The sequence below is a fragment of the Nannobrachium achirus genome (genome assembly GCF_963921795.1).
Source record: "Nannobrachium achirus genome assembly, chromosome: 21".
In the NCBI taxonomy this organism is placed as follows: domain Eukaryota; kingdom Metazoa; phylum Chordata; class Actinopteri; order Myctophiformes; family Myctophidae; genus Nannobrachium; species Nannobrachium achirus.
In genome coordinates, this window is record NC_137828.1 from 27636571 (window position 1) to 27661608 (window position 25038).

General features: G+C 43.6%; 2 protein-coding genes across 2 annotated transcripts in view; one reads left to right on the top strand and one right to left on the bottom strand.

Moving 5' to 3' along the window:
• LOC308307179 (contactin-associated protein-like 2) overlaps positions 1–25038 on the top strand; it is a gene marked incomplete at its 5' end in the record, with an annotated part of 419567 nt that overhangs the window by 115708 nt on the left and 278821 nt on the right. The window lies entirely within an intron of this gene.
• On the bottom strand, positions 9428–10822 carry LOC308307042 (general transcription factor IIH subunit 4-like; the record flags this gene model as incomplete). The annotated part of the gene is made up of 1 exon (XM_080752145.1): positions 9428–10822. One exon carries the CDS (start codon positions 10820–10822, stop codon positions 9428–9430), a length of 1395 nt encoding a protein of 464 aa, XP_080608271.1.

Genomic DNA, 25038 nt, shown 5'->3' on the forward strand with positions numbered 1-25038 from the left:
TTCTTCGACTCAGACCTTATCGCCAGGGTTGGCTTATAGCAGCTGTCGGTAGGACTATATATGGATTCTGTTAGTGTGGATCTCCTAACAGGGCATCATCTGGGATACAATCCCTTTTATGCCCATATATGGAGATCCCTAACAGAATCCATTTCATGCCCATATATGGAGATCCCTAACAGAATCCCTTTTATGCCCATATATGGAGATCCCTAACAGCATCCCTTTTATGCCCATATATGGAGATCACTAACAGCTAACAGAATCCCTTTTATGCCCATATATGGAGATCCCTAACAGAATCCCTTTTATGCCCATATATGGAGATCCCTAACAGAATCCCCTTTATGCCCATATATGGAGATCCCTAACAGAATCCCTTTTATGCCCATATATGGAGATCCCTAACAGAATCCCTTTTATGCCCATATATGGAGATCCCTAACAGAATCCCTTGTATGCCCATATATGGAGATCCCTAACAAATCCCTTTTATGCCCATATATGGAGATCCCTAACAGAATCCCTTTTATGCCCATATATTATGGAGAAATCCCTGCTCTGAGTATCTGACATCAGTGTGATGTCACCTGTTTATGCCCATATATGGAGATCCCTGCTCTGCGTATCTGGTTGCTATGGTAAACAGTTGGTTGCTAGGGTAAAAAAACATGGTTGATATGGTAAACAGTTGGTTGCTAGGGTAAACAGTTGGTTGCTAGGGTAAAACCATGGTTGCTAAGGTGGTTGCTAACGTACACTAACAGACCAGCAACAACAGACTGTTGCCACAGCAACGTACACAAAGGTTTGTGTACACATGTGGTGTGATTGCGACCGTAAGGTCGCAGTTTAGTATGAAAACCTCCACCGGCCGTCCGTCGGTCACACGTGCGGTCGACCGCACGTCACACGTGCGGTCGACGTGTGATGAGGTCACGATGAGTCATCTATGCCCAAATATAGATTTCTAGGTTAGATGGCCCATAGAGTTTGTGATGTCAAACCTAGCAACCCAATATAAACAAACCTGATGTCAGACCTGAAGTATCCTTTTATACCCATATATGGAGATACAGAGATCTCCATATATGGGCATATTAGAAAGCCCATATATGGGCATATACGGATGACATCAGGGATATCCATATATGGGCATAAAAGGGACAAGGGCTTACAGTTAAGAGATCTCCATATATGGGCATATCAGAAAGCCCATATATGTTCATATACTGATGACATCAGGAATATCCATATATGGGCATAAAAGGGACAAGGACTTACAGTTAAGAGATCTCCATATATGGGCATAAAGGGACAAGGACTGTTACAGTAGATATAGAGATGTCCATATATGGGCATAAATGAACAAGGACTGACAAACACTGAGATCTCCATATAACCTATGGGAATATAAGGGACGAGGACTGTCAGCTTGTAGACCTATTTTCTAAATATTGTTGTACATTAAAAACTTGAAATGGGTCGTTCTGCATAGTACTTGGGATTTGTTGATGTAAATGTTCACATAGAGTGTAATAATTGGTAAAACAAACTTTTGGCCTATTTGTGGAGATAAGCGACCAACGGTCGCTTATCTCCCGATTAGGGAGTCTTACTGGTGTCATACTAATGCGGAGATATGAGCAGGGCAAAGGTGTGACGTGTGACGTGTGACGGACGGACGGACGGACGGACGGACGGCCGGTGGAGGTTTTCATAGTAAACTGCTCCCTTACGGTCGCAATGATAAACTATTGTTTGGGGTGAACTACTTGGACTACATGGGCTGCCATTGTTTTGAAAATTCCATGTGCTATAGAGAGCCGCCGTTCACTTACGCTTTATTTTGAAGAAATACCTGGCACCACACCAAAGAAAGAGGGCATCCCGTGGTCACTTACCCTAATGAGAACGTGGGGGTTTCCAATGATGATGAGGAGGGCTTTGGGCCGAGTGATGGCCACGTTGAAGCGCTTGGGGTTGGCTAGAAAGCCAAGGACACTCTGCATGTCGTTACCTGGCAACGACTCGTTGGAGCGCACCTATGTGTTGATGGGACAACAAAAGGAATATGACTCAAGTAAAATGGGTTACCAAGTGAGAACATTAAATGTAAATTTAAATGTAAATTTAAATGTTTCTGAATTCACAATTTTTGCCAATGTTTTTTTTTTAAATGGACAATAGCTGTTCATGCTCTAGAGAATCTATTGTATGCTCACAAGGTTTCATTATGGAAAATGTTTCATTATACCTAAACGCTGTGAAACCAAAGTATTAAAAGGTATGCATCAACTGTAGGTCCTAACACAAGTTCCAACATTCACAAAAAGACTGATGAATCATTTTGACGACATTGTTCAACTAGGCCTACCAGTAAGACTCCCTAATCGGGAGATAAGTGACCGTTGGTCGCTTATCTCCACAAATAGGCCAAAAGTTTGTTTTACCAATTATCAAGACATACGGGCAGTTGACAGTTTGCCATGGTTACTCATTGAAGTTGAATCTCCATATATGGAGATAACCTACGCATCACACTAAGTCTGACCTCACCAGCCCATATTTGGGCATGAGCAACTTATGTCTCCATACATGGAGATATGATGACATCACACAGTCCTCAGCCGATGATGTGGCGTGATGTCATACAATACACAAACGAGCCCTACAGTATAAAGGGGCAATTCTTGCCAGGAAAGAAGCATTTCTTCGACTCAGACCTTATCGCCAGGGTTGGCTTATAGCAGCTGTCGGTAGGACCATATATGGATTCTGTTAGTGTGGATCTCCTAACAGGGCATCATCTGGGATACAATCCCTTTTATGCCCATATATGGAGATCCCTAACAGAATCCCTTTCATGCCCATATATGGAGATCCCTAACAGAATCCCTTTTATGCCCATATATGGAGATCCCTAACAGCATCCCTTTTATGCCCATATATGGAGATCACTAACAGCTAACAGAATCCCTTTTATGCCCATATATGGAGATCCCTAACAGAATCCCTTTTATGCCCATATATGGAGATCCCTAACAGAATCCGTTTTATGCCCATATATGGAGATCCCTAACAGAATCCCTTTTATGCCCATATATGGAGATCCCTAACAGAATCCCTTGTATGCCCATATATGGAGATCCCTAACAGAATCCCTTTTATGCCCATATATGGAGATCCCTAACAGAATCCCTTTTATGCCCATATATTATGGAGAAATCCCTGCTCTGAATATCTGACATCAGTGTGATGTCACCTGTTTATGCCCATATATGGAGACCCTGCTCTGCGTATCTGGTTGCTATGGTAAACAGTTGGTTGCTAGGGTAAAAAAACATGGTTGCTATGGTAAACAGTTGGTTGCTAGGGTAAACAGTTGGTTGCTAGGGTAAAACCATGGTTGCTAAGGTGGTTGCTAACGTACACTAACAGACCAGCAACAACAGACTGTTGCCACAGCAACGTACACAAAGGTTTGTGTACACATGTGGTGTGATGTCATACTGATGCGGAGATATGAGCAGGGCAAAGGTGTGACGTGTGACGGACGGACGGACGGACGGACGGACGGCCGGTGGAGGTTTTCATAGTAAACTGCTCCCTGACGGTCGCAATAAATACAAAACAAACGGTTTTGGACATACAAGGTTTCCACACGTCAACGACGATATGCTATAAATATAAGGTGCAAATAAGGTGAAAATTATAATGTAGGGGTGCCTCGGATTAAAAAAAATATCTATGGTTCTAGCATGCACTCCGTGCCGCTCCAGTGCGGGCATGTGGGAAATATATTGGCCTGACGGCGTCCGATCTCGTCCGGCCTCGAAAGCACTACTGCATTTACTCCCTTCTCTCTTCTGATATACCGTAACTGCTGTATCATGCTGGGAGAACTAAATGCTCAGCATCAGGCATGTCAGAGCCTCAGCATGGGAGGGGCTCATGAATAAAATGAAAGGATGGATTTGCAAAAAGCCTGCAGGATGGGGGGAGGGCGGGGGAAGGGACGGGGGATGGACAGACAACGAAATGCAACGCTGAGCTCAACAGCTTCACAGCTGCAGAGCTCAGAGGTAGAGATCTGCGCGGGACTGATTTTTTAATCCCATTATACCGCCCGCTCCCGCATGATTTCTATTCTGACCAGGGACATGCTGGGCCCCTGATTCAGCCCGGGAAAAAGAGTTGGAGAGGCCCTCATTGCGCGCTATAGAGAGATCTCTCTCTATAGCGCTGCTGCTACTCAAAGATTTGCCATTTCAGATCATGACAAGTGACAAGCCAGTGGGCCAATTACTGTACATGAGTTTTATTTCGTCGTTGTCGGGTGAAAACCTTGTATGTCAAAACCGTTTGTTTTGTATTTATCATTTTAAAAATGATATAAGCTAGTGAAAACAGCCGATCTACAAGCTTGTAGATCTGCTGTTTTCACTACTTTTGTGCAACGGCCTTATATGATGAAGCAGGGCTTTGCTTTGCGAAAAAAAAAATTATACATTTGAAACATGGTGATACAAGGTTTCTGCCCGACAGTGACGATTTACTTTGTTGGCCGCCCAGCCCCCAAAATGGAACGAAGGCCGACATTGTATTTTTAATTTTTTCCTAATGGCCGGCCTGGACCGGCCGGGAATGAACCGGCCGTTCGTGAGTTGTCCCACTTTTCCCAATGGCCAGCACGTCCCTGTTTCTGACCACTCCCGCCCGCCGCCGCAATGATTTAATTTTTGACCGCCCGCACGTCCCCGCAAACAATTCCTGTCCGCCCGCTCCCGCCCGCAATTCACGAATATATCGTCTATTTTTCCCTCTGCATTATATGTACCACTATGACAGTAGGCTATGAGCTTTGATAATCCACATAGACTAGCCTACTATAGGCTCCTTAATGAAGGAAAAGAGCAAATGAATAACTTTTTTTTTAACATCAAGAAAGACTAAAATGTTAGGGAGGGACTAGTGGAAAAGAGATTGACCCAGTTGTGCTCGGGTGTTGCGCTCTGAAAATAGCGGATCTATAAGCTCAGAACACGTCGCGTTGACGGGCTAGACCAGCTGCTGCCTGTTGGACTCACCACTGCTGTTTTATTTCGAGAGAGGGAGAGAGAGGGTTCCGGTCCATTTGAAGAATTATAATCCAGCATTTTGAGGTGGAAACATGGAGAATGCACAGTTGGAGGAGAGCAGAGCTTGTCAGTCGGCTAACTTCTAACTAGCGAGTCCAAAGTCAGTCCAGCTGTGGCTGTTGCGTTAATTGGTTTGGCCTTGACCTACTTGTACGTCTTTTTGTTTTCGTGTGTGTGTGTGTGTGTGTGTGTGTGTGTGTGTGTGTGTGTGTGTGTGTGTGTGTGTGTGTGTGTCTCCGCTCTCAGTAACAGCGGCGCTGTCAACAGCGGCATGTTATATAGTTTCAGTGAGAGCTTGAAAATGTCTTAACACATCGGACGCCCACGTGGTTAACGTGTCTTAATTTGCTGGTGCCCATGGCAACGTGTCATTTTACCTACCGGCGAGAGTACTGGCGAGAAAAGTAATCCGAGTAAATGTAATCCGAGTATGTCCTGTTTATTTCGCGAAAATCTTTTCTTTCAGTCAGGACCGTTTTTTATCATTTCTAAGCCACAGTGTTTGTGTTACGGCAGGTAGAAGAGGCTGCCGTTTTGAAATGAAAGTGATTTAAAAGCTAGATTAGGAGAAAACAGCATTTTTGTGCAGCCGCTAAACAGGAAGTCAACGAGACACACAGCACGTCCGGATGACGTAATTGCGCGCTGCATGTTGGGAAATGGAGTTTGTTTCATCACCGCGGTAGCCAAGTGCAGTAGCTACAGTACAGTATAGTTTACTGTACAACGCGTCAAACGCGTCGTGGGCCTCCAGCGACATCAAAGAAATTGACTTGTAGACACCACGTGGGCATCCGATGTGTTAATTTCACAGATCTTTTTAATTAAAATGGATAAGAGAGAGAGGGAGAGGGAGGGGGAGAGAGAGCAGAGAGAGAGAGAGAGAGAGAGAGAGAGGGAGAGGGAGAGAGAGAGAGAGAGAGAGAGAGAGAAACGTATTACGTACTGTAGGTGCGTGCTGCGTGCGTTGTCCTCAGGCTCAGCAGGGGGGAAATTACATTCTCTACATATTCACATCTTGATAAAGTATAGATATAAGCTTATTGCGGGAGGGCGCGGGATTTTGCGGGGCCCGCTGAGTTTATTTTGCCTGTTACCGCCCGCAGGGATTAAAATACCGCCCGCGCCGCGATATATGGCGGCGGGACCTGCGGGTCCCGCGGGAGCGCACTCCCGCTGCAGGTCTCTACTCAGAGGTGCCTTGTGTTTATATGTGCACTTAAAGATGTAGTGCCATGATTTATTTCCCCCCTAAAACATGATTATCAGGTATTATGATTATATTAGGAGGAAGATCTTTTCCAAAAAAAGTGTACAGAAAGAGTTAAAATTAGGTTTTTATGTGGCCACACCCACCAATTCATTAAGTATGCCTGGTTGTCATGATGGGTGGTGACCCAGCTGAAGTCACCCCACACCCACAGTGTTGGGTGAATGGTAAAAGGGGAGGGGATGATTATTATGATGTCACTCTATCTGTGTTTTTGGATCTGCACTTTTGACCCACAAGGTGTCAGCCTCCAGGAAGAAACCCCAAATACAAAGGGAATACATCATTGCTCATAACAACCACAACAGGGGGTCTAATGCAGTGTTTCTCAACCTTTTTTCTGCATGGGCACACTTTTCATGTCCCAAGAATCCATGGGCCCACCAACATAATACGGGGGTGTAAATGTCATCACTGTCGGGAAGAAACATTGTATCTCCAAGTTTCAAATGTGTACGTTTCTTCGCAAAGCAAAGCCCTGCTTCATCATACAAGACTGTCGCACAAAAGTAGTGAAAACAGCAGATCTACAAGCACACAACGCCTCGCACCGCTGCTTGTAGATCGGCTGTTTTCACTAGTTTAAACCATTTTCAAAATGATAAATACAATACTGGCTTTCAAGCAGTTTCAAGGGGCACACTTGACCCTTCTCAGGGGCACACCAAAGGTCCTCAGGCACAGTGGTTGAGAAACACTGGTCCAATGAAGTACTGTCAACCTCCTAGACACATGAAAAATAGAAAAAAAATACAAAACTATGGCACCGCCTCTTTAACTAGACCAGGTCAACCTGGTTGTGCCAGACCCCCTGTCTGTCATCATCATTTATGACATCATGCCTTTTGTAGGCATGTCATCATCATGTCATCATCATATATACCCTTTATATAGAAAACCCGGACCGACATTTGCTTATGTAGGCCTACCCATTTCATGGGTCTGGCAAAAACTGTAAGGCAATGGATCTCAATAATGTAAGGCAGGGGGCACACTGCACTTAGTGTGAAAAGGTACACATCGCATTCACAGTGTTATGTGAGAACAGATAAATGACCTATATTTACCACACTGCATACATTTGAATACAATTGAATGAATGAGACTGTTGAGGTTGTTGTTTCCACATACCGGGCGGCAGAAGACCCTTTATTGAGGGGCCTCAACCAGTGGTTCTCAACCTTTTCTGGATCAGGGCCCTGATCTTTAAAGGGAAACTATTAAAGGGAAACTATATTTTAAAATATATATATGTATTTAAATACAACTATATACATATATCAGTCGGATCGGCACTGGCGATCTGACTGATATTCCCATATATGGAGATCTCTGGGGTAGTATCAGTATACGCCCATATATGGGTATGTCCCCTTATGTAGATCTGTGTATCTGTCAGATTCTTGATGTCATCAGTATATGCCCATATATGGGTATGTGACAGGGTTATGTCTGAGTCATATAGTGACATGCCCATTAGCCCATTTTTCTGCAAAGCAATGATATTTCTGACACTCTTTAAGTATATTGTGTCCTGTTCTGTCGTTGCAAGCATGCTGAATGTGTGTGTGTGCGTGTGTGCGTGCGTGCATCACAGTGAGATAGACGTGAGAGAGAGAAAGAGAACACATAAACACTTATTTATCGTATGGCTATAAATCGTTTTCGGTATTCTAATCTCAGCCAAGTAACTTAATTTGCACTTTAATTGCTCAAGAACAACGTTAATAGTAAAAGCGCGCGACTCTGGTTCAATGATATCTGCACAGGACCTTATCGTGATTGATTTCTTTCCCCCTAATGGCCCCCGCACAAAAATATTTCCAGTACCCCTTCCAGCCATCGTTCCCTTTGGGCGTCGTTCCCAGCGTGTATCGACCCACAGTAGTATATTTTATCTATCTATCATTTATTTATAGTATCTATAAATCCACAACCTTCTGTATCTGCCTGTCAACAACTGGTACTCTGACAATGGGTGCAACAGGAATTGCACGACCGGGGGATATACCCGGTCATTCTTTTTGAGCGGTGGTAAACCGCTCCATAGATTGGCTGTGCGTGTGTCTGTAGCCACTTTTCCTCAGGGTTTTGCCATAGCAATGTGTTTTCCTCAGCGTTTTGCCATAGCAATATGTGGGTGTGTGTGTAGCCATATTACATAACCAATTACATCCTAGACATATCTGTAGCCACTTTTCCTCAGCGTTTTGCCATAGCAATATTTGTGTGTAGCCATATTACATCACCAATTACATCCTAGACCTATATCCTAGTCTTTTTCCTCAGCGTTTTGCCATAGCAATGTGTGTGTGTGTTGCCTGTATTACATCACCAATTACCAATTGAAGACGTTATGCAAGCATGACCACCGCTCACTTCACATTGGATGTGATCTTTTGTATTTACTTCCAGAACACATGGATACAACATTTTAAGAAAGATGCAAAACAACCCCAACAGTCCCAAGCCGTTTTCTTGTATGGTGCTGCGTTGTCACAGAACAATTCTGCCAGGAAATCCCTGGATTCAATAAATATCTTTTATAAAAAATTTAAAAATCCAGTATAACGGTCCATCAAATTAGTCTGGGGCCTGAGGGGGATAAAATGGTCATCAGAAAAAGGATGTGAGTGGTCTAACTAGGGGTTTGTCATGATTCTGAATCCATTGCAAGCATTTGTTTTGAACAAAAAACTTTCCTTGGGCTAAAAACGGCTCCACAAAACAATGGTTTTGTGACAAGTCAGTGACAGGCCATTTCTAGCACAAGGAATGCTTTTTCTGTGTATTTTCTTCCTGTAGCATAGTGTCGATGGGAGCCCAACATTTGGCCGCTATGGCGACCCCAAAGGTCGCCGACTCTGGCGCCCTAGCTAAATCATTAGAGCATACACCCTGGGCTACATCTGTGCATAATTTGGCGCTTTTAGACTGATTTTCACAAAATGGCCATTTTATCCCCCTAAGGCCCCAGACCAAATGTGATATTTCTTTTAATCCTCTGCTCCTCCTATTATGTGCAAGACTTCTGTTGCTTCCGGAATCTCCTGACGTCACTGTGTCCATTTGGTGTCACCACCATCATCCTGTGATCAACGTTCTGCCACACCAGACAATCCAGGCTCTGTGCTTTGTCCCGCAAAACCTCAAAGTCCGTCTCTGAGAGGAACTGGTTATACAGCACTCCCTCAGTGAACTGCAGCCGATCGCTTTCCAACCCCCACAACTGTATCTGATCTGTAATGGTTGGGGGAAGCAATGGGTTCTGTCTGAGCATGACAGGGTGTGCTCTGGTCTTAAGGAAGTGGATGATCTGTTGTGCGGTGATACCGTGGGCAATGGCCTTCTGCACTGACTCCCGTGTGAGCTGAGCCACCGCCACGTTCGAAAAGCTGTACATCATTTTACTAAAAAGCGCAACCAGAGCTATCTGCAGTTCCGAGTCTGTGTACGCATAGATGCGGTAGTTAGTTTCCACCACAATAAAGCCTGTATCTGCAGTCCCGGGGGTGGCACCCATTGTCGTGGAAGACGAGGAAGAGTTGCTGGCGACTCCCGTGGCCAGAGTGATGGCCAGTCTGGTGGGGTAGTACCTCCTCGACTTCCTGTTCCTCTGGAAGACGAGGCCGAACTCCCGCAGGTGCTGCAGGAAGGCGAACAAGGACTCGCTCATCCCCTCGACGGAGTAATCTCTGCCGAGGGTGGAGAAACTCAGCTGGAATAGAAACGACAGGATCTCGACGAGGTCCATGCCTCGCGACTGTGCAGTGTTGAGGTACTGAAGGGTGAAATACCAGAGCTGAGAGGCCGTGTCCAAGAGGAGGAACTGGAAACCATCAGAGGTGATGGAAGGGGCCTCTCCTGGCTCGCTCCTCATGAGACCTGCCTCTGTGAGCAGCTGGGCCAGGTCCTGGCTGACCGAGGCATTTTTAGAGCCCACCATGAACTGCAGGATCATCTCCCAGTGTTCCATGGCATAGCGGTCCAAACTTTCTATATCACATGCGTGTTTATCAGGGCCAATACTACTACAGTCATTCGCCCAGGCTTTTCCCCCGCCAAGCAATGCTATCCTCAGGTTGTCTTTGAATACTGGGTTTACGATATGCCCCGGTTGGCCGTCCTGCAACTGCTGACTGTGCCAGAGTCGAAGACCTGTCAGAACTGAGACGCTGTCATCGTGGTCCTTCAGACTGTCCTTTTTCACCCACAGACCCACTGCTGCCTGGGCAAGTGGCTGATCGAGGAACAGCATACGCATCACATAATGCTTTGCCAAGGAGGGCAACTCCCTGTAGACGGCCAGGCATGTGGCAGGATGGTTGTACAACCTGTCCAGAATCTCTGGACTCAAATCTTTGAGGTACTCATGTAGGTTCTTGCATTGTAACTGGACACGCGGGTTCATTTTTCATACAGGAGGGCGTAAAAACGCAGTTGGCAAAGATAAGGGGACCAGTTGCCTAGAACTAGGATCCGCCTCAGGATTATTTAGAACTTAACCAGTGGTTTCTGCCACTGTATTCTCCAAAGGAGGGCTTTTGTGTGGTGAGCAGCACAGTCTGGAGAATAAGTCTGGATGATATTGATTCGTGTTGAGAGCTGGAACCATGTACGTTACCAGCACAAGTGGACCTGACCTAACCTGGCCCTTCTCTGAGACTGTAATTCTTTATATACTGTCTGGCTCTTGTCATCCCAATGATGTCATTAATGGGTCAGCTATATCCATAAATGGAGTTCCTGATTGACAAAGTACAGGAATGAAGTTGTTCATGTTTACAATTCAATCAGTGGGTTTACAATGCAAAAGAGTAGAAGCAACTCATGATAGCTACATTATCATCCCTTAGTATGGGTCTGTTATCACCGTTGTCATCCCTTAGCTAAGGCCCAGTAGTCTGTCTACTGGCTACCAGGAGCTGGTAGACCCGTTCTCATCACCCATTGGTCTTATCACTGCAATGCGCATGCGCCAACACACGTTCAGGGGAATACAAAAAAAGTCTTAACCACGCTGGGATTCGAGACTACCAGGTTGGGAGTTCATGCCATGCGCTCTTACTGAAGACGGAGGCGCCGCCCCTGGAATTGTTGTTTTATTGACCACACCGCATCGGAGGCGCGCCGTCTCAGGTGGCGATGAACCCTGTGAGGCCCCGCCGAGCGAGCGAGTCGCCAGGCTGAGTGGTGTGAACATCGCCTGAGCCGACTCAGCGCTGTTATCGAGTTATGTGCCGCTATCGACAGAATAGTCAATATTAAGCCCCCCTAGTTTGCATGGTTCAGCTGCCTGGTTAGCTCACTCAGCAGCGTTGGTTAGAAGGGAATCCAAAGGCCCGGGTTCGATTCCTGCTGAGGGAATGACCAGTCCTCTGAACGTGTGTTGGCGCATGCACATTGCAATGACAAGACTATGGTTATAACCGGTCTACCAGCTCCTGGTAGCCAGTAGACAGACCACAGACCCATACTGAAGGATGACAACGGTGATATCGGCTGCATTTTGATATCAATGTGCCTGATGGAACTAATCGTATATCTTTTTTTTTTAAATTAATTTCACACTTTAAATAAGTGATTTCTTTAATTCTCTCATATCTCCTCTTCTCTCTCCTCCCCTCTCTGCTCTCTTTATGCCCATCAGTCAGCAACTCCAGTGGTCTGACCAGCCCAGGGGTGTCACACCAAATTCTGGGCCCTGGGTACAAGGATTCACTGCAGCCCCCCTATGAACGCATTATTACGCATTATTTTGTGCTTTAACTATTGAAAAATAGCAGATACACAAGCTCACAGCGCGGCTGTGAGCTTGTGTATCATGCTATTTTTTAAAAATCGTGAACATTTGTGCCATTTGAATATTTCAAATCCTTCTAAGGTTTTTTTTTAAAAACGTTTCTTTGTCAGTGGTGCTCAAACCTTTTTGTGTGAAGGACCCCCAAAATGATATGTATTTGGTCACGTTTGACCCCCATCTCAAAATATTTAGTTCCAGAGACCCCCCAGAAGCAACATTAAAAAAATACATGCATTCAAAGATTTGCACACATTTTCACGACTTTTCAAAAATAGCAGATCTACAAGCTCGCAGCGTGGCACTCGGTGCCGTGCTGTGAGCTTTTAGATCTGCTATTTTTCAATAGCTAAAGTATAAAATACCACCTTGGGCCCTAGTGACTCAGTCCCACTTTCTCCCAACTTGTGACGCCCCTGTATATCTGACCAAGCCCCCCATCTCCCTCCCTCTCTCTATTCTCTCCTTAACAGATCCCTGGCTCTCTTTCTCTTTCCGTCACTCTGTTCCTCTGCAGTATCCCTGCAGTTCCATCAGTCACACGTGTGCACGCACACGCGCGCACGCACTCAACACACACACACACACACACACACACACACACACACACACACACACACACACACACACACACACACACACACACACACACTCACTCGCAGCCACTCTCACTCAGCGATGTGGGGGTTGTCGTGAGAAGACAAAGTTGACTTTGTGATCCACACGTACACCAAACCCTAGCTATCAATTAATGCACAGCATGTGAGCTCAACAGGGAATTAATTATTTTGCGAATGTGTTAAATGTATTCAAATATAGGAGTAGGCCTAGATCCTTTTTTAGAGAGAGAGAGAGAGAGAGAGAGAGAGAGAGAGAGAGAGAGAGAGAGAGAGAGAGAGAGAGCGAGAGAGAGCGAGAGAGAGAGAGAGAGAGAGAGAAAGAGAGAGAGAGAGAGAGAGAGAGAGAGAGAGAGAGCGAGAGAGAGAGAGAGAGTTCATTTCCTTCCCTGCCTTGTTGGAAATCTGACAAAGCCTCAGACCAGGTCTTAACGCACGCACGCACCCACGCACGCACCCACGCACGCACCCACGCACGCACCCACGCACGCACGCACGCACGCACGCACGCACGCACCCACGCACGCACGCACGCACGCACACACCTCAATCCTCAAAAAGTTACAGAGTAGCGGTCTGCAGTTCACACATAGACATCAAAGGGGGCTTGAGCCCCTGCCCTTTTACCCATCTGTAAAAAGTGCCCTCCTCCAAGCTCACAACGCGTCACGCTGCGACGCGTTGTGAGCTTGGAGGTCTGCTATTTTCGATATTTTCAACAAAAGGCCCTTTTAGAAATTTGGTGCATTGGTGTCTTGCGTGGCTGCTTCTGTCTGAAAGAGGCAGACTGGAGTTAAAAGAGAAATGTGCCCATATATGGGCATTTCAATCCGATCGGTGGTTCTGGACAACCGGATCTCCATGAATGCCTATATATGGACTTAGTGGTCGGATCGGCGAGAGGACAATGCAATCCCTGATGTCATCAGTATATATGGGCATACCCATATTTGGTTGGATCGGCGGTTCTGGATAATTAGATGTCCCTTTTTGCCTACAGTAGGCCTATATATGGGCATATTGGTGGGGTCGACAGTTCTGGACAACCGCCTACCCAACGACTCGATGCCGGGCACCGAACTACCGCAAGTCCGCCGAGTTTGAAGTAGGGGTGGGCGATATGGTGATAACTAGAAGAGAAAATTTCTAAGAAATTTTAAGTGTGCCTGCAGCTCGCTAAGTCTGTGCAACCTTGTGTAGCGGTTGGTGTTAGCATTAGCGTTATTTCATTTGACGCAACCCGCGTGTCTGTATGACAAACGGTTCACGAGATCAAGGGTCACTTCCTGTTTGGTGAGGGGCACTTCCTGTTTGGCGAAATAGGCCCCAATTAAGGTCATGGACGATTAATGAATTAAAGCTGCAAGCAGCGATGACCGGGCCCTCGCAGCTCTACCCACGTCACAAGGCCAGCAGCCAATCAGAAACCAAACAGGAAGTCAGCCATTTCGACTAATTAGTGGCGTTTTGGAGCATTTTTGGCCGTTATGACGGGTCGCACTTTAACGACAGTTTTTTGAGAAAAAATTGTTTTGTGAGAAAAAAAAAATTTGAGAAAAAAACTTTTTTGAGAAAAAGAAATTTTGAAAAAAAAAATGTGAGAAAAAAAAATTTTGAGAAAAAAAAATGTGAGAAAAAAAAATTTGAGAAAAAAAAATTTTGAGAAAAAAAATTTGAGAAAAAAAAAATTGAGAAAAAAAAATTTTGAGAAAAAAAAATGTGAGGAAAAAAATTTTTTGAGAAAAAAGTTTTTTGAGAAAAAAAAAATTTGGAGAAAAAAAAAATTGAGAAAAAAAAATTTGAGAAAAAAAAATTTTTGAGAAAAAAAAATTTGAGAAAAAAAATTTTGAGAAAAAAAAAATTTGAGAAAAAAAAAATTTGAGAAAAAAAAATTTGAGAAAAAAAAAAATTTGAGAAAAAAAAATTGAGAAAAAAAGAAAAGGTATGACACCAGCCGCGAGTCTGTACGACAAACGGTTCATGAGTTATAGAGGCACTTCCTGTTTGGTGAAGGGCACTTCCTGTTAAAGAGGGGGCGGGGCTTAATCAATTACAGCTTATCCCTATTGGTCGGAAAAAGACCAAAGTTGTGTGAGCATTTTACATTTTAAATGACGTTGCTAGGCAAAAGTATGGCAGAGTTATGTGGCGCCAAAGTTTCTGGGAAAAAAAAAATTTGAGAAAAAAAAAATTGAGAAAAAAAAATTTGAGAAAAAAAAATTTTGAGAAAAAAAATTTTGAGAAAAAAAAATTTTGAGAAAAAAAATTTGAGAAAAAAAATGTTTTGAGAAAAAAAAATGTGAGAAAAAAATTTTTTTGAGAAAAAAATTTTTTGAGAAAAAAAAATTTGGAGAAAAAAAAAATTGAGAAAAAAAAAATTGAGAAAAAAAAATTTTTGAGAAAAAAAATTTTGAGAAAAAAAATTGAGAAAAAAAAAATTTGAGAAAAAAAAAATTTGAGAAAAAAAAATTGAGAAAAAAAGAAAAGGTATGACACCAGCCGCGAGTCTGTACGACAAACGGTTCATGAGTTATAGAGGCACTTCCTGTTTGGTGAAGGGCACTTCCTGTTAAAGAGGGGGCGGGGCTTAATCAATTACAGCTCATCCCTATTGGTCGGAAAAAGACCAAAGTTGTGTGAGCATTTTACATTTTAAATGACGTTGCTAGGCAAAAGTATGGCAGAGTTATGTGGCGCCAAAGTTTCTGGGTTTTTTTCGGAGTCCCCCATTCAAAGTCAATGGAGTTTTTGGGCGTTGTTTTTTGCGGATTACATCGCAATCGTAAAGCGGATCGGAAAGAAAAGTAATAGCACACCATTCCCGGCCGAGCCGCACATTTTGATGTATATATTGCGGGGGTGGCGTAAATTGTGCGGCAGTTATTACGTGCAGAAATTCGTGGCGAAAGACTTAATTAATGACTTAAGTATGGCGGATTACAATAAGTGTTTTGCTATTGCATAGCAGGCACACTTAATTATCGCTGAGACGATACAATGTCTCCACGATATGCCTTTTCAGAGATATCGTATATATAGTGATACAATTGAGGGAGCCTTTTAACCCTGCAAGGCTCAGCGTTGCTTTTTGGCAACGTTTTTTAAATCATTTAAAAAAAAAATGTATAGTTAGTTTTCCTGTTCTTTTTTCACATTAACATCACCATTAAATCCTATTGTTTAGTATTACAATGCCATTGGCCACGATATTTGCATATAAATACCCCCCACAGAGACTGACATTCACACCTCCCAGAGAAGTTGAAATTCCAGCGTCTGGACGAACAACATCTCACTTTTTAACTGAAGCTATTCCTCACTAAAACATAAGTTAAGTGCCTGTAATATTTTTTTCGTGATCATTAGAATGTCTAGAACACGTGCATATGTTAATATTCTGAAAAATATCCCCAAAATGCTAATTAGAGCATGATTTATGATTCATGATTTATGGCTATAAAACCTTACAAAAACATTATTAATTTTTACATTTTAACATTACATTTTCCTGTGATTAGGCCTGCTACAACACCATCTGATTTAAATCCCGTTTTATCGTTAACACAGAGATTCATTGCAGAATTCAATTTAAACCTGAATTTTGGTCTAAATCAGTTCTCAAACTTTAAAATGTCAAGGTCTCCACTTAACTCTGACAGTATACAAATGAAACCAAATGGACCCGTAAGGGTCCATTTGGTTTCATTTGTATACTGTCAGAGTTACATACTTGTAAAGTTCAATTTAGACCTCCCAAAAGGAACCCAGAGAGTCTAGTTTTTGTAACTTGAAAAATAAACATAAAAACCAACGTGAAAAAAGAATCTTGATAAAAGCGTGTATCGTGATACAGCTTGGGAAAATATCATGATGTTGTATTTTTACATATCGCCCACCCCTAGTTTGAAGTCGGTTGGTCCCATCAATGTGCATGTCCATTATCGGCACAGTGGCTGGATTGGCAGGTTCTGCACAACAGGATTTCCCACTGAATCGACGGCATGCACTCAACTCCCTTGGGTCGTCGGACGGTTCTTATTGTAAGATTTAGAAGAAAAGTAGACCAATCACAGTGTCCTGTTCTACGCTGCAGTCTGCTGGGGAGCAGTGGCGTCAGTTCAGCAAAAGCTAGGGTATGGCAAAGATGGGAGTCCTCATGGAAAATAGGCATTACATTTTGTATAACACAGTTCTATTGTGAAAATAGCAGATCTACATGCTCACGACGCCTCGCAGAATGTCTGAAAAAAACGAAACAAAAAAAAAAACGACTTTTGTCCGTTTTTTACACAGTTTTCTATGGGTTCTTGGGCTGGATATGGCAGCCTGGAATGGTTGTTCAAGTGCAGCTAAACTTAGCATGTTAGTAAACGTGCCACAATTAACAATAATGCATTGCACCTGTGCAGCTGACCTGCGGAACCTGGGAATATACCATTTTGTCAAGCTGGAGAGAATACAAGTGTGGAGAATATAATTATAATACCTTGTTAAAGTGACCATTATGTTAAATTTAACATTTGTAGTTATTTTACTGTAATTTAACAACATAATAACCAGAACAGATAGACAAAGAGACATTCATGGATTTATATTTAAAGTAGCTTTTATTTTCCCCCCTGGACCCAGGATATATCTATCTATCTATCTATCTATCTATCTATCTATCTATCTATCTATCTATCTATCTATCTATCTATCTTTCTATCTTTTTGTCTGTCTGTCTGTCTGTCTGTCTGTCTGTCTGTCTGTCTGTCTGTCTGTCTGTCTATCTACATGGCTAAAAGCACATACCGGTAGCCTTTTGGGCTCCTACTGACATTGGAGCCACCTCCAAAGAGAGTTTTCGTCTCCTTTTATCTCCTCTCCTCGCCATCAGAAACGATGATCTCCACCATGCCCTGTTTCTGAAAATAGTGAATGGAGAAAGACAAAAGGAGAAAGAGACGGGGGGGGGGGGGGGGGGGGGATCCGTTGATGGGACCCAAGAGAGGAGAGTAGATGAGAAGAGGAGAGGAGAGGCTAGAAAGAGAATTCTTCTTGAGAAGCCTGCATTTTCTTTCCATGTAGCCACAATTTATCCACTGCACAAATGGCAGTTATTCCTAATCCCCCCTAATTAGTGTGTGAAGTAATAATCTCACATAATCTGATCTGGGAAACGAGGATACTGTTAGCATCTGCTGCCCCGGCAACCTAATTCAGTACGTAATAAGCAATTACAGTTCATGCTTTTGTTGTCGCATCACAAACAAAGCTATAGCCTCATTTCCCGTTGCTTGGTCACGAGCAGTGCTAATTCATGTTGGCATTGGCAGAGCCCACGTTTCTTGTGTGCCATACCGCTAAGCCCGACTTACGTACTCGGTTGTGCGACCTGAAACAGCCGACCGAAACAGCAGCTTATAGGTCTGCGTTTTTTGGGCACAATGTGCTGCCAAGTACAAACCGGCTGGCATTAGTGAGGCATTTCCATTAGCCTGGGAATATAGACGCACGCACGCACGCACGCACGCACGCACGCACGCACGCACGCACGCACACACACACACACACACACACACACACACACACACACAACACACACAGCGCCTAGATTTCCATTAACCTGTGGGAGCTCCTGTGCAGCTGCGAGAGGAGAACCTTAATTTGCAGCCCACTGTGGCTCCGGCAGGTGAAGGTCATTAACAAATACCTAATTAATGCTTCCTTTTAGTGTGTGTGTGTGTGTGTGTGTGTGTGTGTGTGTGTGTGTGTGTGTGTGTGTGTGTGTGTGTGTGTGTGTGTGTGTGTGTGTGTGCACGTGCACGTGCGTGGCTCTGAACTCCATCAAGTCCAAAATGTGTGCGCATGTGCGTGTGCACTGCAGAGCGATCAGCGCTGAACTCTGTCATCTGTTTGATGCGGCGTTCACGTGCGCGCGCCTCGCTGCGATGTTTCAACAGTGTGAATCATCCTCACGCTGGGACAATTTCACACTTGAGGTTTCACGCAAAACAATGTGTCACTGTGGAGGTGTGGGAGGAGATCGATGCGCACGTACGTGCATGCGTCCGTGAATGAACTCTTTAACTGCTTAAAACAGGGGTCTTCAATGTTTTCAGGCCAAGGACCCCTTAGTTGAGAGAGAGATGAATTAGATATAGATATAGTTTCATTGTTTGACAGCGCGATCAACAGTGTATTTTGGATTCATGTTAATGTGTGTTTTCAGATATTTAACCACTTGAACACTTGAAATACTTAATAAACTTGACCTTTCACTGTACTTGGTCTGCTCTTTACCCCCTCCAAAGCTCTTTGCCGAAAATAGCTGATCTACAAGCTCACAACGCCTCGCGCTGCGAGTCGTTGGGAGCTTGTAGATCGGCTATTTTTGGCTAAAGTTCTCAGAATATGGACGCTATGCTTTCAACAAGTTCCTATCACATGAAGATTTCACAAACCTTTGAAGATCCACAGACTTTTGTTTTCCGTCTCTTCTTTCCACCGGGAAAAATAACATTGTAACTGCGATCATCCGTTCTAAAGTTAGGGTCCGTAGAAAAAGCTTATGTTTTGACCAAAAAAATGCATCTGGGAAAATAATCAGAGATAAATCCATGTATCTGGAGGCGGACGGACCGCATAATGCACTCTGGGATTTGTAGTCCTGGGAAATTACGATGATTTCGTCTTTGGCGGTGTAGACAAAGCACATAATTGAGGCCCATCCCTTAAGGGACTAAAAGACACCAAACAACATAATTACACAATGTTACATCAATTCTCATCTACTGTGCAGAATAAGAATGGGATTTTCATCGGCAGAATTTCACTGTGAAAGGTCAATGAAATAAGACGGTCTAACTGACACCATCTGTGGACGGACGGACGGACGGACGGACGGACGGACGGACGGACGGACGGACGGACGGACGGACGGACGGACGGGACGGAGGGACGGACGGACAGACAGACAGACAGACAGACAGACAGACAGACAGTTGCAAGAGAGAGAGAGTGCAGACCAGTGTTGTTTTTGACAGCAAATTTTGATTTAGTTTTAGTCATAGTCTTTTGAATAAAATGTAATTTAGTTTTAGTCTAATTTTAGTCGACTAAATATCATAAGATTTTAGGTGACTAAATCAACAGTTGATTACTAAAATGTATTTTGGCAGGCTTTGATGGCATCTTAATGACTGATTTTACACTTGGTTGCGTGCTGAAAATAGCCGATCTACAAGCTTGTAGATCAGCTATTTTCAGCACGCAATTAGCACGGTAGCACTTCAACAGTGCTGCAGCGACATATATGCTGCACCATTTTATATCTTTGTATTCTTTGTAGCTGCCAGTGAGAATGTGTGTGTGCGCGCACGCTCACATGAGTGCTGGAACTCATACAGAATACGGGATGAACAATTGAACTTGGAAGTGATGAAACAAACAAATGAGCAGAACAAAATTGGAACCAGAACACAAGTTGTTCTCTCTCCCGATTGGATGTCATCAGTAACCCACCCAATTAATTGTCTGTTTACTAAATAGCTGGAGAAGTGGGAAGACCTTTTTTTACTGAAGAAACGGCATAGCAATGATTGCTATCAGAATACATAGACAACAAAAAAGCTAAAAATATGATTTACTCCAAAAATAAAATCCCACCCGTGTGAAGTGAGCGGTGCTAGAAAATGCTGTTCCTGAAGAATTCCATCATACCTAAGGTAATTGCTGGACTATAAGCCACACCTGAATATAAGCCGCACCAGCTCAATTTAGAATAAAAACAAATGTTTACATATATAAGCCGCACCGGACTATAAGCCGCAGGTGTCCCTCCTGCTTCCTGCTAGAGCGCCCCTGGTGGCCGTTAGATGTAACAATCTATATATAAATCCTTGTTAAAGACCATTGTAAAACTAACTAACTGCCCGTTAGCTGTAAAAAATCTCTATATAAGCCGCACCGTTGTATAAGCCGCAGGGTTCAAAACATGGGAAAAAAGCTGCGGCTTATAGTCCGGTATGTATATTATATATGATGTCACGTGAAGCTTGACCAATCCTCAAATCCGTTTTATTGTCCAATCAGAGAAGGGAAAATTGCAGACCTCTCCATGCTGCAATTTTCCCCATTCTCCATTCAAAATGGACAGACATACACATAAGGTCAGGTTGGAGCATCTAGCACCGCTCAAAATAAAATGACTCAAAAAAGGACAGGGCAGAGCAGCAGTAGCAGCAGCAGCAGCAACAACAACAACCCCTCCTCTTCCATAACTGTATGTGCCTTTGCCCAAAGCATCTAATTCCTGATGGAGATCAACTAGGCATAGACGTTTAATTAAATTCTCTATTCTCTATTCTCCTATATCAGTGTTTCTCAACCTCTTTTTCTGCATGGGCACACTTTTCATGTCCCAAGAATCCATGGGCACACCACCATAATACAGGGGTGTAAATATCATCACTGTCGGGAGAAACCTTGTATCTCCAAGTTTCAAATTTGTATGCTTCTTCACGAAGTAAAGCCCTTCTTCATCATACAAGGCTGTCGCACAACAGTAGTGAAAACAGCAGATCTACGAGCACACAACGCCTCACGGTGCGAGGCGTTGTGTGCTTGTAGATCGGCTGTTTTCACTAGTTTAAATCATTTTTAAAATGATAAATACAATACTGGCTTTCAAGCAGTTTCAAGGGGCACACTTGACCCTTCTCAGGGGCACACCAAAGGTCCCCAGGCACAGTGGTTGAGAAACACTGTCCTATATGATGCTTCTTAGTTCCTGGTGCAGGTGTTACTGAACACACATTCCTGCTCTGCTTTCATTCCCCTCATCACAGACCTTTTTGTGAGATGTTATTTTTATGTTGCTTGTTAGAAGCCATGGCTGCCAGTTCCCACCTGGCATCATGTGAGAGCCCTGACCGCTCAAAACCATACTGGATAAATGCTAACTTGCATAACGTCTTCAGACTGGGATTTAAGTCAAAGATATACAGCTCTGAGTAGCCTCCAAAGATGACTCGATCTCCCACCATGCAACAGCACATGCTGTGCATCTGACACGGGGCTAAGCCCTTGGTCACAATCTTCTTCCAGGACAAGACCTCTGGGTTGAATTTCCATAGGCTATTGGAGTCGTAGCCGCCAAATATGTACAGCTCTCTGTTGTCAGCGAAGGCTGAATGACTCTTGCATCCTTCTGGATGAATGTGTGCAGAAGGCGTCCTCAGCCAGCAGTTGGTGTCTGTGTCAAACACTCTGATCTTCTTGTATTCGTCCTCATCCTTGTCCCCTCGGCCTCCAAATACAAACATCCGTTTCCCAATAATAGTGGCAGAGTGACATGTCGAAGCGGGCGGCACGGTGCCTCTGGTGTCGATTGAAGACCAGATCATTGTGGCGGCATCTAACTTATGGATGCTATTCAGATATCTCAGCTTGTTGAATCCTCCATAGATATACATAGCCTTTGCCAAAACACAGGCTGAGTGGTATTTCCTCACCTGTGGAACAGTTCCATAAACAACGGGCTTGAACCACCTGTGAGTGTTGACATCGAATGCATAAAGCACGGTCCAGTACTTGCTATTGGAAGTGTACCCTCCCCAGATGTAGATGATATCGTCTATCAGCACAGCCGTGTAGCCAGTTCGGTCAGGGGGAACCTCAAGGGGACGTTCTCCTTTTTTAGTTGTAGCTGGGGGCAAATTCATCCAGCGCAACGACACTGTGTTGAGGATATGCACCTCAATCTGACCACTCCTGTTCCGAAAATCCACATTATACATGTAGGGCACTCCAAAAGAGTACAGCTTGTTCCCCACCGGCACAGCTCGGTGTATTTCCGGTCCCCCCTTCAGATGTAGCGTCCATAACATACTCCCTTTCTGAGAAACTCTTCCTTTCTGTCTTTAAATCTCTCTTGACATCTAGTCATCTCCAGCATCTCCAATAACTTATATAGTCTGGTGTGACGTCATACATGACACCCACAGTAGTCACGCCTTATTTTAAGGTCCTTGTACTGAACGGTAAAGATTCAAACAGACTCTATTGGTTAGACCTACAACCAATCAGGGTAGCACAAAGGTGATACACTTGGCTCACGATTGGGCCCACAGTTTTTCCAGGAACAGTTGGTTTATTTAATTATTGACACACATGTTTCTGTGACTCTAAATACACTTTCTAAAACGGCTAGTTCCATTCCTTGATTCTGATTGGCTGGTTGCTGTGGTATATGAGACTATAACCTACACCTTGAATCAGTTTATATCAAACCCAGGTGCGTTATTTCTTTCCACAGTGTTCCACAGTGCACCAATTATCTGCACCTGTGTTGTTTCTGCAGCCTGGCCGGGAACTACTTTCTTGTAGCTGGGGACTATTTTCTTGCAGAGCAGACCTTATTGTGTATTATTAGTGAAATAGAACAGTTTTAATTGGTACATGTCTATGTCTACACCGGCTGAGAGGGTTGGAGACACTCGGCTGCGCCTCGTGTCTCACCACGCCTCTCAGCCGGTGTAAAATACCAGGTAACCAGTCGCCTCTTGTGGCTTATTGCTTCAATATACTTTCCCATACTTTGAGCTGGAAAATCTCTTCAACCTTAATTAATTGTTGTGGGCTCGCTGAAAGCCTCTATTAAGTTCTCCTCAATAGTACAAAGGCAGGGCCCTTCCTTAGCCAATGATGTGCTGCCAAATCTTCATTATGTATCTATCAGTCAAGTTCTCCTCGACAGTACAAAGGCAGGGCCCTTAGCCAATGAGGTGCAGCCAAAGGGTAGATCTTTGTGCCCATATGGTGTTACATGCAAGCCCACACTGTTTCGTGGGAACAGTATTTCTAGTTAATAATATAATTGCATTTTTAATATTTGTTCTTTTTTAATTTAGACTCTAATACTGTCTCATTTGCTTCGAAGCTTGTGAATGAGGGCCAACTAAAGGTTATTGCGATTTGCTTATGGTTATAGTTGTCCCTCTTTATTGTATAGACTGTTTTCTGTGTGTTGTTTACAAAAACGTCCACTGGGTGGCAGAGTTTCCAGATTGTTACCTATTCAGTCATTTCAAGTCATCTTTGGGGGAATTCTGGGAGTTTTTTCTAAAAAGCAAGATGGCTGCAGCCAGTCCAAAACAAACTTTTGTCAAAGTTAAGGTCAGGTAACTAAATAAGTTACAATTCATGGTTTAACACCCCTTGGAAGGCAGAATGAGGTTAGTAAGATAAATATTTCCTAAAGTACAAAGTGTGTGTGTGTGTGTTAATTATGGTCAAACAGATTTTTACTGCTCAAATGTAGACACTTTGAAGCCATGCCAGGATGAATGCAACACATGTTAGGCCTATAGTCTAAAGATTATGTTTTGTCAAGGTGAATTTTATATTCTGATGTAATTTTATTGTCTTATTTGTACAATTTAAGAAGTATACTATTTGCTTTCTTGTCAAGTCGAGTTTAGCTTATTCTGGTCAATTTAACTGTTTAATGACTATAGTGACTTTGTTGTGTCAGTAATGTTGTGTTACTGTTGACTCATGTTTCTTGCATATTTTTTGTCTTATTGTGTCTATAGTTTCACAGTGGTACCAATGGTGTTTACGTAGCTCTGGTCCATAGCGTTAGTGGAGTTCTCCCTAACGCTATGTTCCTCTACACCCCAAATCCTTGGCAAATCCAGAAAGACCTGTTACGTCGTCTGGTCCGGAAGTAGCAAAAACTGTTTCCCCCCTCACCAAACCAAAGGTATCAGTGGACAGTTGAAAGCTTACTCTACTTAGTGGACGCAGTCTGAGCCCCCACCACACGATTAAAATACATTTCTAGGGCAAAATGAAAAATATTCTACAGGATGGAGACTCAATTTCTTCTAGTTTTTCACTATTTGTCGTCACCATCAGGGTCCCAACTCACTACTGCCGCACTGGTCAAAGTATCGAATTACACAGAGCATTGTCTCATTTGGTGTTATTCAGCTCTGCGACGTTGGAAGCGCTGTTTCGTAAAAACAGTCTTCAACCAGGAAGAGTGTCTCCATCCGGTGGAATATTTTTCATTTAGCCCTAGAAATGTATTTTAATCGTGTGGTGTGGGCTCAGACCGCGTCCACTAAGTAGAGTAAGCTTTCAACTGTCCAATGATACCCGGTTTTGGTGAGGGGCGAAACAGTTTTTGTTATTTTCGGACCAGACGACGGGTCTTTCCGG